General features: G+C 38.8%; 1 protein-coding gene across 12 annotated transcripts in view; it reads right to left on the bottom strand.

Annotated features, from left to right (window-relative positions):
• Nucleotides 1-14,970, bottom strand: part of LOC131779379 (intermembrane lipid transfer protein VPS13C) — a 68,566-nt gene that overhangs the window by 52,726 nt on the left and 870 nt on the right. For 7 of the 12 annotated variants that reach the window (XM_066166036.1, XM_066166037.1, XM_066166038.1 and 4 more), the window contains exons 2-24: nucleotides 14,626-14,857; nucleotides 13,687-13,832; nucleotides 12,855-13,066; nucleotides 12,374-12,425; nucleotides 11,883-11,973; nucleotides 11,314-11,442; nucleotides 10,912-10,992; nucleotides 10,332-10,564; nucleotides 9,167-9,314; nucleotides 8,267-8,451; nucleotides 7,894-7,981; nucleotides 7,192-7,422; nucleotides 6,226-6,371; nucleotides 5,445-5,656; nucleotides 4,969-5,020; nucleotides 4,497-4,587; nucleotides 3,909-4,037; nucleotides 3,505-3,585; nucleotides 2,792-3,024; nucleotides 2,192-2,339; nucleotides 1,350-1,525; nucleotides 966-1,053; nucleotides 355-585 (exon numbers count right to left, since the gene is read on the bottom strand). In XM_066166036.1, coding sequence (XP_066022133.1) covers nucleotides 355-585; nucleotides 966-1,053; nucleotides 1,350-1,525; nucleotides 2,192-2,339; nucleotides 2,792-3,024; nucleotides 3,505-3,585; nucleotides 3,909-4,037; nucleotides 4,497-4,587; nucleotides 4,969-5,020; nucleotides 5,445-5,656; nucleotides 6,226-6,371; nucleotides 7,192-7,422; nucleotides 7,894-7,981; nucleotides 8,267-8,451; nucleotides 9,167-9,314; nucleotides 10,332-10,564; nucleotides 10,912-10,992; nucleotides 11,314-11,442; nucleotides 11,883-11,973; nucleotides 12,374-12,425; nucleotides 12,855-13,066; nucleotides 13,687-13,832; nucleotides 14,626-14,766 — 3,324 coding nt within the window. In that variant the 5' untranslated portion in view covers nucleotides 14,767-14,857. Of the gene's footprint in view, nucleotides 1-354; nucleotides 586-965; nucleotides 1,054-1,349; nucleotides 1,526-2,191; nucleotides 2,340-2,791; nucleotides 3,025-3,504; nucleotides 3,586-3,908; nucleotides 4,038-4,496; nucleotides 4,588-4,968; nucleotides 5,021-5,444; nucleotides 5,657-6,225; nucleotides 6,372-7,191; nucleotides 7,423-7,893; nucleotides 7,982-8,266; nucleotides 8,452-9,166; nucleotides 9,315-10,331; nucleotides 10,565-10,911; nucleotides 10,993-11,313; nucleotides 11,443-11,882; nucleotides 11,974-12,373; nucleotides 12,426-12,854; nucleotides 13,067-13,686; nucleotides 13,833-14,625; nucleotides 14,858-14,970 lie in introns of those variants that run through there. The other 5 variants (XM_066166040.1, XM_066166043.1, XM_066166042.1 and 2 more) reach the window with 5 other exon arrangements.

The raw sequence follows: 14,970 nt of genomic DNA, 5'->3' as shown, positions 1-14,970 counted from the left end.
ATTATTTTTATTTTTCACTCTATACTTAAGCACGTAGAAAAAAATTTCCCAAACTAATTCCAAGATTACTCGTACTCCCTTCAACGACCTCAAATGAATCTGTAAAATGCCATGAATTTCTAGACTTACTATGACTTATCAAAAGCCCACATCATTAAAGGCCTAATATGCATTGCGCACCTCTGTTTTCGTAATGCTTTTCACGAGAGAGAGGCTTGTATTGTGTTACCGAAGCTTGTCGCATAATCAACATTGAGTTAATAGCCGCTCATGGCCAACGCCGCGCGTAATGCATACTGCTCAAAACTGGATCTTTAATACACGCAGTACACCTCACAGAATAAGGTCTTTTACCATGACAAATTTAACTGAGAGCAGCTCTGCCCCAGCAGGCGTCTGCACAAGATAAAGAGGACCTCTTCCAGTTCCATGGATCATCTCCATTATGGCCAGAGAAGACAAGGAAGCACTCGCTGAGAGATCCCAAGGATGCATGACAACATCAGTACTCAGGCCTTTGACATGCAGCGCAAGAAAAGGCGTCAATTTCCCTCCATTATCCACAGCGCTAAAGTCAACGAATATCTATAACATAACATAAAAAATTCACGATCAGTTGGTTTAATTGAGGGCTGTTATCCTAAAAGAGGACAAAATCCAACAGTCCTCATTCAAATTTGACTTTGAATAATTTCCCCATGCCTATGTTACTAGTCAATAAATCAATATCCATCAAGAGCGCTTTTCGGTTGGGCGAGGGAAGACACACATCTCAAAAGAAAAATAAGAATTTCAGTTGAAAACAAGCAAACTGTCTGTCTGAAAACAAGCCCTTAGAATCCTGTAATTACTCTTGACACATCTTAAAATTGCTATGAAAATTTTCCCTTTGCTATTAATTAAAAAAAATTCAGAGCTATGGGCAGAATAAGAAGATTAATCCAATGAAAAATACTTAAACACACCTCTTGTATCTCAAACTTAAGCGAAACTTTAACTTGTTTTGCCATAGCCTCTTTTTCTTCACTTTTAGCTCGTTCATGGTTCGATTCTCTACGGGAAAAAAACAAAGGAAAATATTATACCCGAAAAATACTGTTATAACAATTCCTGATCGGCCAAATTTCGAAATTATAAATTAAGAGGTAGCCGGACTTCGGAAAAACACATTAAGAAATGAAATACTACAGGGTTTGAGGGGTGTGCATCCAAAGTCTTCTAGTGTTGTCACTTGTTCTAAGTCGTATTTTTAGCCATCAAATTGGGGCTCTACAGGAAAAATCTTTCAGAAACTCTCCACTTTTTTCCCTTACCCAAACGAAAAAAGAGTGTATGAAACCGAACAATACCCGGTTAGAGTTTCAGCCGGTATCTGGCACATTTCATCCATTTCCTCTGCTTGTTCTCCTGTACCACTTCCCAAAAAACCCAATTGTGTTACGTCTGTGCGAGATGTGACTCCTTCATTGAGATTCTTCAACAAGATCCCTAGTATAGTTCTTATTTCATCTTCACCAGCACGTAACTGTACAAAGGCAGAACTCACTCAGCTGTTATTACAAGTGACATGTAAATATCTGGTAAATATCTGTAATACTATTTAAACTCTCTAATTTTTGACGAGGCTATATTATGACAAGGCTAAATATAATTTAGACAAAGTTAGAACGATGAAGACTCACACCAATCTACTTCTTGGAGGATTCAAGGAGGGTTAGCAAAGCACTGCCATGTGCTTGTGCTCAGTTTACTCTGCTTCATTTCTAGCTCTGTTTCTTTGCCCCCCCCCCCCTTGCATTTTTTGGGTAAGGTTTCACCCCACACGGCAGTTAGTCGATGTTTTGTTTAAAGTTACGTTGACTTACGCAAACTAACCGCACGTACCCTCCCCAAAAAACATTTTGATTTGAATTTCTAGTCATAAGAAATATGGGCAGCCGCACTGTACTTTGATTTTTCTTTCCTTAATGGAAAAGATATTTTCTTTTTGGAACATGGCGAGTTATCTAGAGGTCCAAGCTGATTATTCAAAAGGCCACCATATGAGTGAAGAGATATCTACCGAGTTTGGGAATGTATACCGAGATTAAAATTATTTTGTAATGAATAAATTACAAAAAACAAACCATTCTGTTTGCAATTTGTTCAATAATTTATTCCCCTTTCAAGTGCTGTTCGTCAATAAACTGACCTTAACTGTATGAAGCTTTCCCTTCACATCAATATCAGGCACATCGTGATACCAAGGAGACAAGTTTCGAGCCACATGAACTGTCACATTCGCTGGTTCAAGGACCAGTTGGGTGGGTCCTATGGTTTCCCCATCAGTCATCACAGCTCTTATTGTACAAAGGAAAACGATTATTTCATCAGACACGAGTGTGGCACATATTTTTAACTTCTTCGCCTTCAACTAGCAGCAAACTTTGCATTTATTTTTGGAGTTCTTTTTTCCGAGTATGCCTGTGTCATTCACAACCAATTAGTGCAAACAAAAATCTAAATCTAAAAATCCTAAAATCAAAAATCACACCACGAAACAATAGCGAGTTTAAATTGGAACCGGAGACTTATCGTGGACACCTAATACATAGGGTGCTTACTCCCATCTCGTGAGAACATGAACTCTATTGAATTTAAGCCTGTCTCCTAATGTTTGAAATGCCTTAAACGATATCTAAACAAAGCAGCTCAACGCCTGCCCAAATGGCTACGAGGAGTGGCTTCAGGCTGAAGGTATACACAGCCGCACAAGCCATTAAATCAACCGTGTTTCAAAAGCGCTCAATACCTCGACAGTTTTACAGAACTAAGTTCCACCACTATGTTGTCAATAACAACAGTATCGCTTCCTTCAGGATCCTTCCCATCATGTGCAAGGTTGAAGGTGTTTGACACACTAAGGTGACCAAGATTTGCAACAAGTGCATCGCGAGACGTCGAACTCACAGGGATGATAAGCAGAGGTGCTTGGATAGAAACTTTCATGCTTATTCTTGAGCTTTGAGTTTGTAAACTCTGAATCTAAAAGTCAGAAAAACACATATTTACACCTGCTAAAGTGCTTCAACCACACGGCTTGTTATAACGGCGTCACCCTTTTGTTCCTAACAGTGAATAGCGTTTAATTTTATCTTACAGTATTTCCCTTTTATCAAACATGAGGACCAAATTAGAAATCTCTTGATTTTGAACAAATTCTCCTTGTCAAAACAATAAAAATAGTATGTAGAGCAGTGTGAACAACATAAATACCGCTGCTAACCCTTTAGTTGCAAGTGACCAAGACAGAGTTTCTCCTCACAAATCAGTACAATATCAAGCATACAAGGGACGAGAATACAGAAATATATCAATTACGGGAATTATTACTTGATCTAACACCAAACTCCCCAAATACGTCATAAGAACTAAATAGGAAACACTGAGTAATGAAAATTACTAATTAGATCTGGGAGTGGAATGGGTCAAGATGTAAAGGTTTAATAACGACTGGTGACTCACTGTTGCACTGGCTGACTCAGCTGCAGTTTTTCTGGCATACTCCATGGCATCCTTTGCCCGCTGAAACTTGTTCAAAAAGTCCTGAAATAACACGGAGATTCATATCTGAGCTTGCAATGATTTCATCCTTCGAAAGATAAAATGATCATATTTGCTCAGATAAAATTAACTGTACTAGTTACATGTAACTCGCAGTCTGTAAAAAAAAGTAAAAGCCATTTCATTGCTCTTGGACGAGGCACACTAAATATCAGTACAATGAATAGCATTTTATTAAAATTGAAGGCCGAAAAATTTCCATGAAAAGATACAACAAAAAATCCTAGAGCTTTACTAACTTCAATATTTGCAACTGTAAGGAATCACAAATGCTAATCAAATTGACGCTAATAAAGTTAACTGACCAGCAGCTTCATCACAAATTTGTTAAGGAAGATGACACGGATACAACCGATTGCCATCTCGAATTTCAGATCTACAGCTTCCATGTCTCTAAACTTGATGCCGGCAGTTGCATTATTGTGTGCAATAACCTAAGAACATGAGGTATGGACCAACATTAGATAGTCTTACTCTTATCTTAAGTTAATAACAGCACTGGTTATAAAAGCAATGATGATCATGAAAGAACCCTAATACATTGATTGTCATACATCCAAAATCAAAGTTACCACAATTAATGGCCAATCAGAACAGAGCGAAATATTACTACGAGCCAATGAGAACTCAGAGCAAAAACAAGCAAACTGCCACAGGCGCCAAAAAACTAAACACGAGTATTCAGGTTGCGAGTGGTTAATCACTTTCCACGAGATTGGTTAAAGAATTGGCGTGAGGTTTCTTTATCAGTCTTAGGGGACACTTAGAGGAAATTTACACTGGTGGCAGTACACAAGGCGCAGAACAGAACTCAAACTAAATTGGTATATGACCTTGTGACATTGTTGTCACTCAGTTCCAAGTCTGAAATAAACATTCCTCGTTTTACACACCTGAAGGCTAAACAACTCCTCGTCCACGATGGATACTATCTTAGGATATACCGCCTCAAGAGTAGAATCCAAAACTGACAAAGTTTTCATACTGAAATTAAACAAAGACTCTTAGAAGGCTTTTCGATTGAGTGTCGTAAAACCAAAACCAAAGCAACCACAACAGCCAATCATAGCCAGAAATATCACAGGGAGCCGATGAGAACTCGAAGTGAAAGCAAGCAAGCCGCCTAAGGCGCGGACAACACGCGAGTGACCAGGTCGCAACTAGCTTTAGTTTTGAATCTGATCGGTTGAGGGAGTGGCGCGAGTTTCTGGACCAATCACATAACGAAATAAAGCGAAACCAAAGCAATCCTGGATTACTTTCGACACTCAATTGGAAATCAAACGATAATTTGGAAAGTTTTAGTGATTTTGATCACGATCATAGGAACAGGGAAATTGATTAAGACAACTCAGTCATACATACCTGGCCGTAACGTCTGTTCTGCTGTCTCTAACAACACAGCCAGCGGATAACTCTTTGTGTGAAGGAAAATATTGAACTCGTCAAACATAAAGTACATAAAGTAAACTCAAGACTGGCTGACAAGATTACGTATAATATCAATTGTTTGACGGATTAAAACTACAACAATTGCTCATTTGCTTCCTTCAAAAAAGTATTGAACAAAAGCCCAACATATCGTATCATAGCTTGCAGTGCAGCGTCCTATTACTGCCCATGTTCGATTTAAGTTAGAGTGGACGGAGGGGGGAGGGGGCGGGAAAGGTGTAACTTTTATTGCCCTACCCTCTCCCCTCTAAAAATAGTGAAATGACAATGGGGAATTTGCAACATCTCATTTATGCATCACGAAATTATGGTGGTTGAGCCGACTCAAACGCAAACAACCCTTAGCTTTCTGCGACACTGTATTAAAAGACAACTAAATAATCCCTCACCTCCAATAAATGCATGCGTCAAATCACCCTCGACAGATGTCACTGTAACACCGATTCCTCCCAGCTTAGCAGTCACCTCAATCTGTATTTCATCTTTACCATCTTTCTTCTTTTTGCCTTTAGGCGCAACTAGCTCAGACGTTTTATTTACATATTGGCCTTTCGTTTTTGTACTCTCAGCAGACCCAAGTAGCAGAGCTGGAGTCTCTTCACTGGCAAAAGAGAAAAACGCTCCTTCAATTGACGATTGGTGGAAAGAGAGTTGTCACAAAGAGATATAGATATGTTTATCAGAATAATGCTTTGCAGCTGAAAAGCTCAATTGCGTGTATACAAAAGGGGTGTGATAAATAAATAGATAAACATTAAAAACGTTATTTATGTACAATCTATAAATATATACATAAATACATTCAATAAAAAATACATTATATCTGTAAGTCATTCTGTTGTAAATGCACATTACTATTTACGTGTCAGGATTGGATATAAACTTCAACCGAAGACGGTATAAAGGTGTTCAAGAAAAAGACGACCAATAATTTTCCTTACATGATGAATAAATTGTTTTCGGCTTCATAGGTTACAGTAACTTCCATTTTTTGATAGGTATGGGGCATCGCTACGCGCGCTGCGAGCTCCGCTCTCAGTTAACACATTATGGGTTATTTGAACTGCCTGTTTCCAAAAGCCAAACATCTCCTTTAATTACAATTGAAAGGCTTCAGGCCAAAGCAGAGTAGGCCTGAACTGTTGTTAAGCTACATTAAAATTACAGCACCTAGGTGGAAGCATTTTGGTTGAAACATCGATGATGTTGAGCAGAGCTTCTTGATGCAGTTTTACGTGCAGTGAAGAAAATTCCACAGTAACAGACTGCTTAGTGGACTTGAATGTTGAGCTGTACTCTGGGTGGTCTGATTCCACCTAAAATTGACATCAAAAGCAGTAAGTAAACCTTTACACACTAACAACAACATACATATTCTCCACACTGATCTCTTTACATTTCCTGAGACGCTGACAAGGAGAATTTGTTCAACAATCAAGAGCCTGTGACCTTACAATCCGATTCTGGGGTGGTACTGAAGGGGGAAATTTGACGCTACTCTTTCATTAGGGTTCAAGGTTTAATACTTCAATTATAAACAGATATAGTGCTGCAGATGTAGACCTCTACACCCGGAAAGCACGAAACTGATATCCAGAAACAATAACTCTCCTGTCAATTATTTAACTACTCCAAAGACAGAAAAAAAAACTTGTTTCTACCATCTGCATGCTGATGAGGAAAATACAGAGTATCGTTCCTATAAATTTGAAAACAAAAACATCCTCAAATCACGAAAACACTGATTGCCTCTGGCTCAGGATAACATTTTATTTTTCCCTTTATACTTAAGCATATATAACAGTATTTCCCAATTATAAAGATTAGTAATTTAGCTAATTTTAAGATTAACCGTACTCCCTTCTACGACCTCAAATGAATCTGTGAAATGCCATGAATTTCCAGGCTTACTATGACTTATCAAAAGCCCACATCATTAGAGACCCAATATGCATTAAGCGCCTCTGTTTTCGCAATGCTTTTCACGGGAGCGAGGCTTGTATTTTTTTACCGAAGCTTGTCCCATAATCAACATCGAGTTAATGACCGCCCATGGCCAACGCTGGGCGTAATGCATACTGCTTAAAACTGGGTCTTTAATAAACGCACTACACATCACAACATAGGGTATTTTACCATAACAAATTTAACTGAGAGCAGCTCTTCCCCAGCAGGCGTCTGCACAAGATAAAGAGGACCTCCTCCAGTTCCATGAATCATCTCCGCTATGGTAAGAGAAGACAAGGAAGCACTCGCTGAGATATCCCAAGGATGCATGACAACATCGGTACCCAGGCCTTTAACATGCAGCGCAAGAAAAGGCGTCAATTTCCCTCCACTATCCACAGTGCTAAAGTCAACGAATATCTATAACACAACATAAAAAGTTCAAGATCAGTTGCTTTAATTGGGGGCTGTTATCCTAAAGGAGGACAAAATCCAACAGTCCTCATTCAAATTCGACTTAGAATCGGCAGACGAATAACTTCTCCATGGCTCTGTTACTAATGGATAAATCAATAACCATCAAGAGCGCTTTTTGGTTGGGCGAGGCAAGACACATATCCCAAGATAAAAATAAAAATTTCAGTTGAAAACAAGTAAACTGTTTGAAGCGCGGGAACACATGCGTAACAAGACGTGGTTGATTTTAGTTTTGAAACTGATTCGTTGAGTTTTCTAGACAATTCACAGAACGAAGTGAAACAAGCCCTAACAATCCTGTATTACTCTCGACACATTCAAAAACTTATCTTATAAAATTTTCCTTCTGCTGTAAACTTTTAAAAAATTCAGACCCATAAGAAGATCACTCCGATGAAAAATACTCAAACACACCTCTTCTATTTCAAACTTGAGCGAAACTTTAACATGTTTCGCCATAGCCTCTTTTTCCTTACTATTAGCTCGTTGAAGGTTGGATTCTCTACGGGAAAAAAGAAGGAATATATTATATCTGAAAAATACTGTAATAACTGATCGGCCAAATTTCAAAATCATAAATTAAGGGCTAGCTGGACTTCCGCAAAACACATTCGGAAATGAAACATAAGAGAGCTTGAGGGGTCTACACCCAAAGTCTTCTGGTGTTATCTAGTTTTCTATGCCGTATTTTTAACCATCACATTTAGGCTCTTGAGGAAAAATCTTTCAGAAACCCTTTTTTCCCCTTTAGCCAACCGAAAAACAAGTCTAGAAAACGAAACAATACCCGGTTGTAGTTTCAGGTGGTATCTGGCACATTTCTTCTATTTCGTCAGCTTCATCATCCTCTTCTCTTGTACCACTTCCCAAAACACCCAGTTGTGTTACGTCTGTGCGAGATGTGACTCCTTCACTGAGATTCTTCAACAAGATCCCTAGTATAGTTCTTATTTCATCTTCACCAGCGCGTAACTGTACAGAGACAGAACTCATACAGCTGTTGTTACAAGTGACATGTATATATCCAGTAAAAGTCTGTAGTAATATCTAAACTCTCTAATTTTTGACGAGGCTATATGTAATTTAGACAAAGTTGGAACGAGGAAGATTCACACCAATCTGCTTCTAGGAGGATTCAGGGAGGTTTGCCAAGGCACTACCATGTGCTTGTGCTCAGTTTACTTTGCTTCCGTTTCTGGCTCTTTTTCCTTGCTCCCAACCTCCTCTTCCCTCGTATTCCCTCACACGGCAGTTAGTCGATGTTATGTTTAAATTTGCGTCGACTTACGCTTACTAACCGCACGTACCCTCCGAAAAAAAAACATTTTATCTTGAATTTCTGGTCATGAGAAATATGGGCAGCCACACTGTATTTTGATTTTCTTCCCACAATAAGCCTCAACTAAAATCGCAATCTAATTACCTTAATGAAAAAAAAACATCTTCTTTTGGAACATGGCGAGTTATCTAGAGGTCCAAGTTGATTTATTCAAAAGGCCACCATATGACTGAAGGGATGTCTACCGAGTTAAGGAACGTATACCGAGATTGAAATTATTTAGTGATGTGAACAAATCATTTGCAAACAGAATGGTTTACTTTTCGTAGTACGAAAAGTAAACCATTCTGTTTTGAATTTTTTCTATTGTTTATTCCCCTTTCAAGTGCTGTTCGTCAATAAACTAACCTTAACCACATGAAGCTTTCCTTTCACATCGATATCAGGCACATCACGATACCAAGGAGACAAGTTTCGAGCCACATGAACCGTCACATTCGCTGGTTCAAGGACCAGTTTGGTGGGTCCTATGGTTTCCCCATCGGTCATCACAGCTCTTATTGTACAAAGGAAAACGATTTTTTCATCAGACACGAGTATGGAACACATTTTTAACCTCTTCGCCTTCACCTGGCAGCAAACTTTCCGTTTATTTTTGGAGTTCTTTTTTCCGAGTATGCCTGTGCCATTCACTGCATAAAATCATCTTTCGCCAGGCTTAAAATTTACCATCCTCAGTTATATCATCGTGCAAAAGTATCTCATATCGATTGCAAGGAATTTGTTACCATGGATTTCAGGTCTCCTACAGCTCAATCTGAATGGCAGAGTATCTCAAGTACTAATCGGAAGGTCGTATGTTCGACTCCTTTCGGGAGCACTTGGAATTCATTTTCGAAATATGCCTGTGTCATGCACTGAATAACATCATCTTTCACAATCTATTTCTTGATTGCATGGATTTACCAAGGCAACACGGAATCCTAGTAACGTGTGCTTGAGTTTACAGTTCTAAGGTCATTAATTTAAAAGGAGAACTAACACCACTGTCTTAACCGGTTAGATTATTCTTTAGCTAGATAACTATATTGTGCAAACAACAAAAATCCAAAGACACTTGAGTAAATAATTTGTTCATGCGCTCATTTGAGACAATTCCCACCACGAAACAATAGCGAGTAAGCGAAATCCTAACGAGTGTGCAGTGTGTGGTAGAAAACGCCAGTTTTGTGCATTTCTTCCTTATTTTTGTGAACTGGTTAAGATACTTAAATTTGGTTTTGAAGGAGTTTGCTATGAGGTTTAAATAGGAACTGAACACTTATCCTGGACACCCCATACATGGGGTGCTTACATGCATTTCGTGAGAACGTGAACTTTATTGAATTTAAGCCTGTCTCCTAATATTTGGAATGCCTGAAACTAAATCTAAACAAAGCGGCCCAACGCCTGCGCAAATGGGAACACTGAAATGGCTATAAGGAGTGGCTTCAAGCTGAAGGTATACACAGCTGTAAAAGCCACTAAGTCAACCGTGTTTCAAAAGCACTGGAATAAATGATGAAATCTATACCTCAACAGTTTCACAGAACTAAGTTCCAACACCATGTTGTCAATAACAACAGTATCACTTCCTTCAGGATCCTTCCCATTATGTGCAAGGTTGAAGGTGTTTGACATATTAAGTTGACCAAGATTTGCAACAATTGCATCGTGAGACGTCGAACTCACAGGGACGATAACCTCCGGTGCTTGGATAGAAACGTTCATGCTTATTCTTGAGCTCTGGATTTGCAAACTCTGAATCTAAAAGTCAGAAAAACACATATTTATACCTAATCAAGGGCGTCAATCACACAGCTTGTTATGACGGCGTCACCCTTCAGTTACTAGCAGTGAATACTGCTGTTAACCCTTTACTCCCGTGAGTGACCAAGATAGAGTTTCTCCTCACAAATCAGTACAATATCACGCAGACAAGTGGTGAGAATAAAGAAAAATATCAATTAGGGGTATTATTACTTGATCTAACACCAAAATCTCTCAAACAACATCATAAGAATTCCATAACACACAGTAAGGACAATTACTAATGAGATCTGGAAGTGGAATGGGTTAAGATGTAAAGGTTTAAATAACGGCTAGTGACTCACTGTTGCACTGGCTGACTCAGCAGCAGTTTTTCTGGCATACTCCATGGCATCCTTTGCCCGCTGAAACTTGTTCAAAAAGTCCTGAAAAAGACAGAGATTCATATCTGAGCTTGCAATGATCTCATCCTCCGAAAGATGAAGTAATCATATTTACTCAAGCAAAATTAGCCGTAATAGTTAAATGTGACTCCCACTCAGTAAAAAAAAATAAATACCATTTCAATTCTCTTGGCCGAGGCGCACTAACAATCAGCACAATGAATAGCATTTCATTCAAATGGAAAAGGCCGAAAATTTCCAAAAAAATATACACAAAAATACTAAAGCTCTACTAACTTCAATTTCAGCCACTGTAAAGAATTACAAATGCTAAATATATTGACGCTAATAAAGTTAACTGACCAGCAGCCTCATCACAAATTTGTTTAGGAAGATGACACGGATACAACCAATTGCCATCTCGAATTTCAGATCTACAGCTTCCATGTCTCTTAACTTGATGCCCGCAGTTGCATCATTGTGTGCAATAACCTAAAGAACATGAGGTATGGACTAAAATTAGAAAGTTTTACTCTTAACTCAAGTTAATAATAGCACTAGTTAAAACAGCAATAAAGAACCCTTACACATTGATTGTCGTACAACCAAAATCAAAGTTATCTCAATTAATGGCCAATTGGAACAGAGCAAAATATTACTACAAGCCAATGAGAACTCAGAGCAAAAACAAGCAAACTGCCACAGGCGGAAGGAAATGTGATCAGTGATCAGGTTGAGAGTGGTTAATCATTTCATATGAGATTGGTTACAGAATTAGTGTGATGTTTCTTTACCAGTCTTAGAGGACACTAGGAGGAAATTTTCTCTGGTGGCAGTACGAAAGGTGTAGAACAACACTCAAACTAAATTGGTATATGACCTTGTTGTCACTCAGTTCCAAGTCTAAAATAAACACTCCTCATTTTACACACCTCAAGGCTAAACAACTCCTCGTTCACGATGGATACTATGTTCGGATATATCGCCCCAGGTGTAGAATCCATCACTGACAAAGTTTTCATACTGAAATGGAACAAAGACACTTAGAGGGCTTCTCGATTGAGTGTCGTAAAACCAAAACCAAAGCAGCCACAACAGCCAATCATAGCCAGGAAAATATCACAAGGAGCCGACAAGAACTTGAAGTGAAAACAAGCAAGCCGCCTAAGGCGCGGGAAAAAACTGAGTGACCAGGTCGCAACTGGTTTTAGTTTTGAGTATGACCGGTTTAGGAAATGGCGCGAGTTTCTGGACCAATCACATAACGAAATAAAGCGAAACCAAAGCAATCCTGGATAAATTTTGACACTCAATTGGAAGTTTCTCTAACAAACTATAATTTTTTAGATCTGGAAAGTTTGAGTGATTTTGATCACGATAATGGGAACAGGGAAATTGACTAAGACAATTAAGTCATACATACCTGGCCGTAACGTCTGTTCTGCTGTCTCTAACAACACAGCCAGCGGATAACTCTTTATGTGAAGAAAAAATTGAACTCATGAAACATAAAGTACATAATGTAGACTCAAGAGTGGCTGAAAATATTACGTTTAATACCAATTCTTTGACGGATTAAAACTACCACAATTGCTCATTTGCTTCCCTCAAAAAAGTATGGAACAGAAGCGCAACATATGGCATCATAGCTTGCAGTGTAGCGTCCTATTAGTCGACTGGCTATGTTCAATTCAGAGTTAGAGTGGACGGAGGGGAGAGGGGGCGGGAGAGGTGTAATTTTTATTGCCCTACCCTCTCCCCTCTAAAAATAGTGAAATAACGATGGGGAATTTGCAACATCTCATTAAAGCATCACGAAATTATGGTGGTTGAGCCGACTCAAATGCAAACAACCCTTAGCTTTCTGCAACACTGTATTAAAAGACAAGTAAAAAACTCCTCACCTCCAATAATTACATGCGTCAAATCACCCTCAACAGATGTCACTGTAACATCGATTCCTCCCAGCTTAGCAGTCACCTCAATCTGTATTTCATCTTTGCTATCTTTCTTCTCTTTGCCTTTTGGCCCAACTAGCTTAGACGTTTTATTTTCATCTTGAGCTTTCGTTTTTGTACTGTTAGCAGACACAAGTGGCAGAGCTGGAGTCTCTTCACTGGCAAAAGAGAAAAAAAGGTTCCTTCAATTGACGATTGGTGGAAAGAGAATTGTCGCATAAAGATATAGATAAGTTTAACAGAATAATGCTTTGCAGCTGAAAAGCTGAATTCGTGTATACAAAAGGGGTGTGAGAAATAGATAGATAAACATTAAACACGTCACTTAAAGAAAATAATATAAAATCTGTGCACATGTAATCTATATAATCAATAACTATATACACATATACATTCTATGAAAAATACATTATATCTGTCATTCTGTTGTAAATGCACATAATAATTTACGTGTCAGGATTGGATTTAAACTCCAACCAAAGACGGTATAAAGGTGTTCGAGAAAAAAACGACTGATAATTTTCCTTATATGATGAATACATTTTTTTCAGCTTCATAGGTTACATCAACTTCCATTTTTTGATAGGTATGGGGCATCGCTACGCGCGCTGCGAGCTCCGCTCTCAGTTACCAAATCATGGGTTATTTGAACTGCATGTTTCCAAAAGCCAAACGTCTTGTTTAAAGACAAATGTCTCTACATAAGAGGATGCGAAAGGCTTCGGGCCAAAACACAGTAGGCCTGAACTGTTGTTAAGCTACATTAAAATTACAGCACCTAGGTGGAAGCATTTTGGTTGAAACATCGATGATGTTGAGCAGAGCTTCTTGATGCAGTTTTACGTGCAGTGAAGAAAATTCCACAGTAACAGACTGCTTAGTGGACTTAAATATTGAGCTGTACTCTGGGTGGTCTGATTCCACCTAAAATTGACATCAAAAGCAGTAAGTAAACCTTTACACACTAACAATAGCATAAATATTCTCCACACTGATCTATACATTTCCTGAGACGCTGTCTTTGTTCATCAATCAAGAGCCTGTGACCTTACAATGCGATTCTGGGGTGGTACTGAAGGGGAAATTTGACGCTACTCTTCATTAGGGTTCAAGGTTTATACTCCAATTTAAACAGATAAAGTGCTGCAGATGTAGACCTTTACACCGTGAAAGCACGGAACTGATATCCAGAAACAATCTCTCCCGTCAACTATTTAACTAGTTCTCCAAAGACAGAAAAAAAAACTTGTTTCTACCATCTGCATGCTGATGAGGAAATACAGAGTATCATTCCTATAAATTGGAGAACAAAAAAATCCTCAAATTACCAAAACACTGAATGCTTCTGGCTCAGGATAACATTTTATTTTTCTTAAGCATGTATAAAAAAATTTCCCAGTATTAGATTAGTAATTAAACAATTCCAAGATTAACCGTACTCCCATCTACGACCTGAAATCTTTAAAATGCCATGAACTTCCAGGCTTACTATGACTTATCAAAAGCCCACATCATTAGAGACCCAGTAAGCATTGCGCGCCACTGTTTTCGCAATGCTTTTCACGGGAGCGAGGCTTGTATTGTTTTACCGAAGCTTGTCCCATAATCAACATCGAGTTAATGGACGATCATGGCCAACGCCGCGCTAAATGCAATACTGCTCAAAAACTGGGTCTTTAAATAAACGCACCACACCTCACAACATAAGGTGTTTTACCATAACAAATTTAACTGAGAGCAGCTCTGTCCCAACAGGCGTCTGCACAAGATAAAGAGGACCTCTTCCAGTTCCATGGATCATCTCCGCTATGGTCAGAGAAGACAAGGATGCACTCGCTGAGATATCCCAAGGTTGCATGACAATATCGGTACCCAGGCCTTTGACATGCAGCGCAAGAAAAGGCGTCAATTTCCCTCCACTATCCCACAGTGCTAAAGTCAACGAATATCTATAACACAACATAAAAAGTTCAAGATCAGTTGCTTAATTGGGGGCTGTTATCCTAAAGGAAAACAAAATCCAACAGTCCTCATTTAAATTCGACTTAGAATCGGCAGACGA

The sequence above is a fragment of the Pocillopora verrucosa genome, chromosome 4, assembly GCF_036669915.1.
Source record: "Pocillopora verrucosa isolate sample1 chromosome 4, ASM3666991v2, whole genome shotgun sequence".
Classification (NCBI taxonomy): Eukaryota; Metazoa; Cnidaria; class Anthozoa; order Scleractinia; family Pocilloporidae; genus Pocillopora; species Pocillopora verrucosa.
This window is presented reverse-complemented; position numbering and strand designations above follow the sequence as displayed.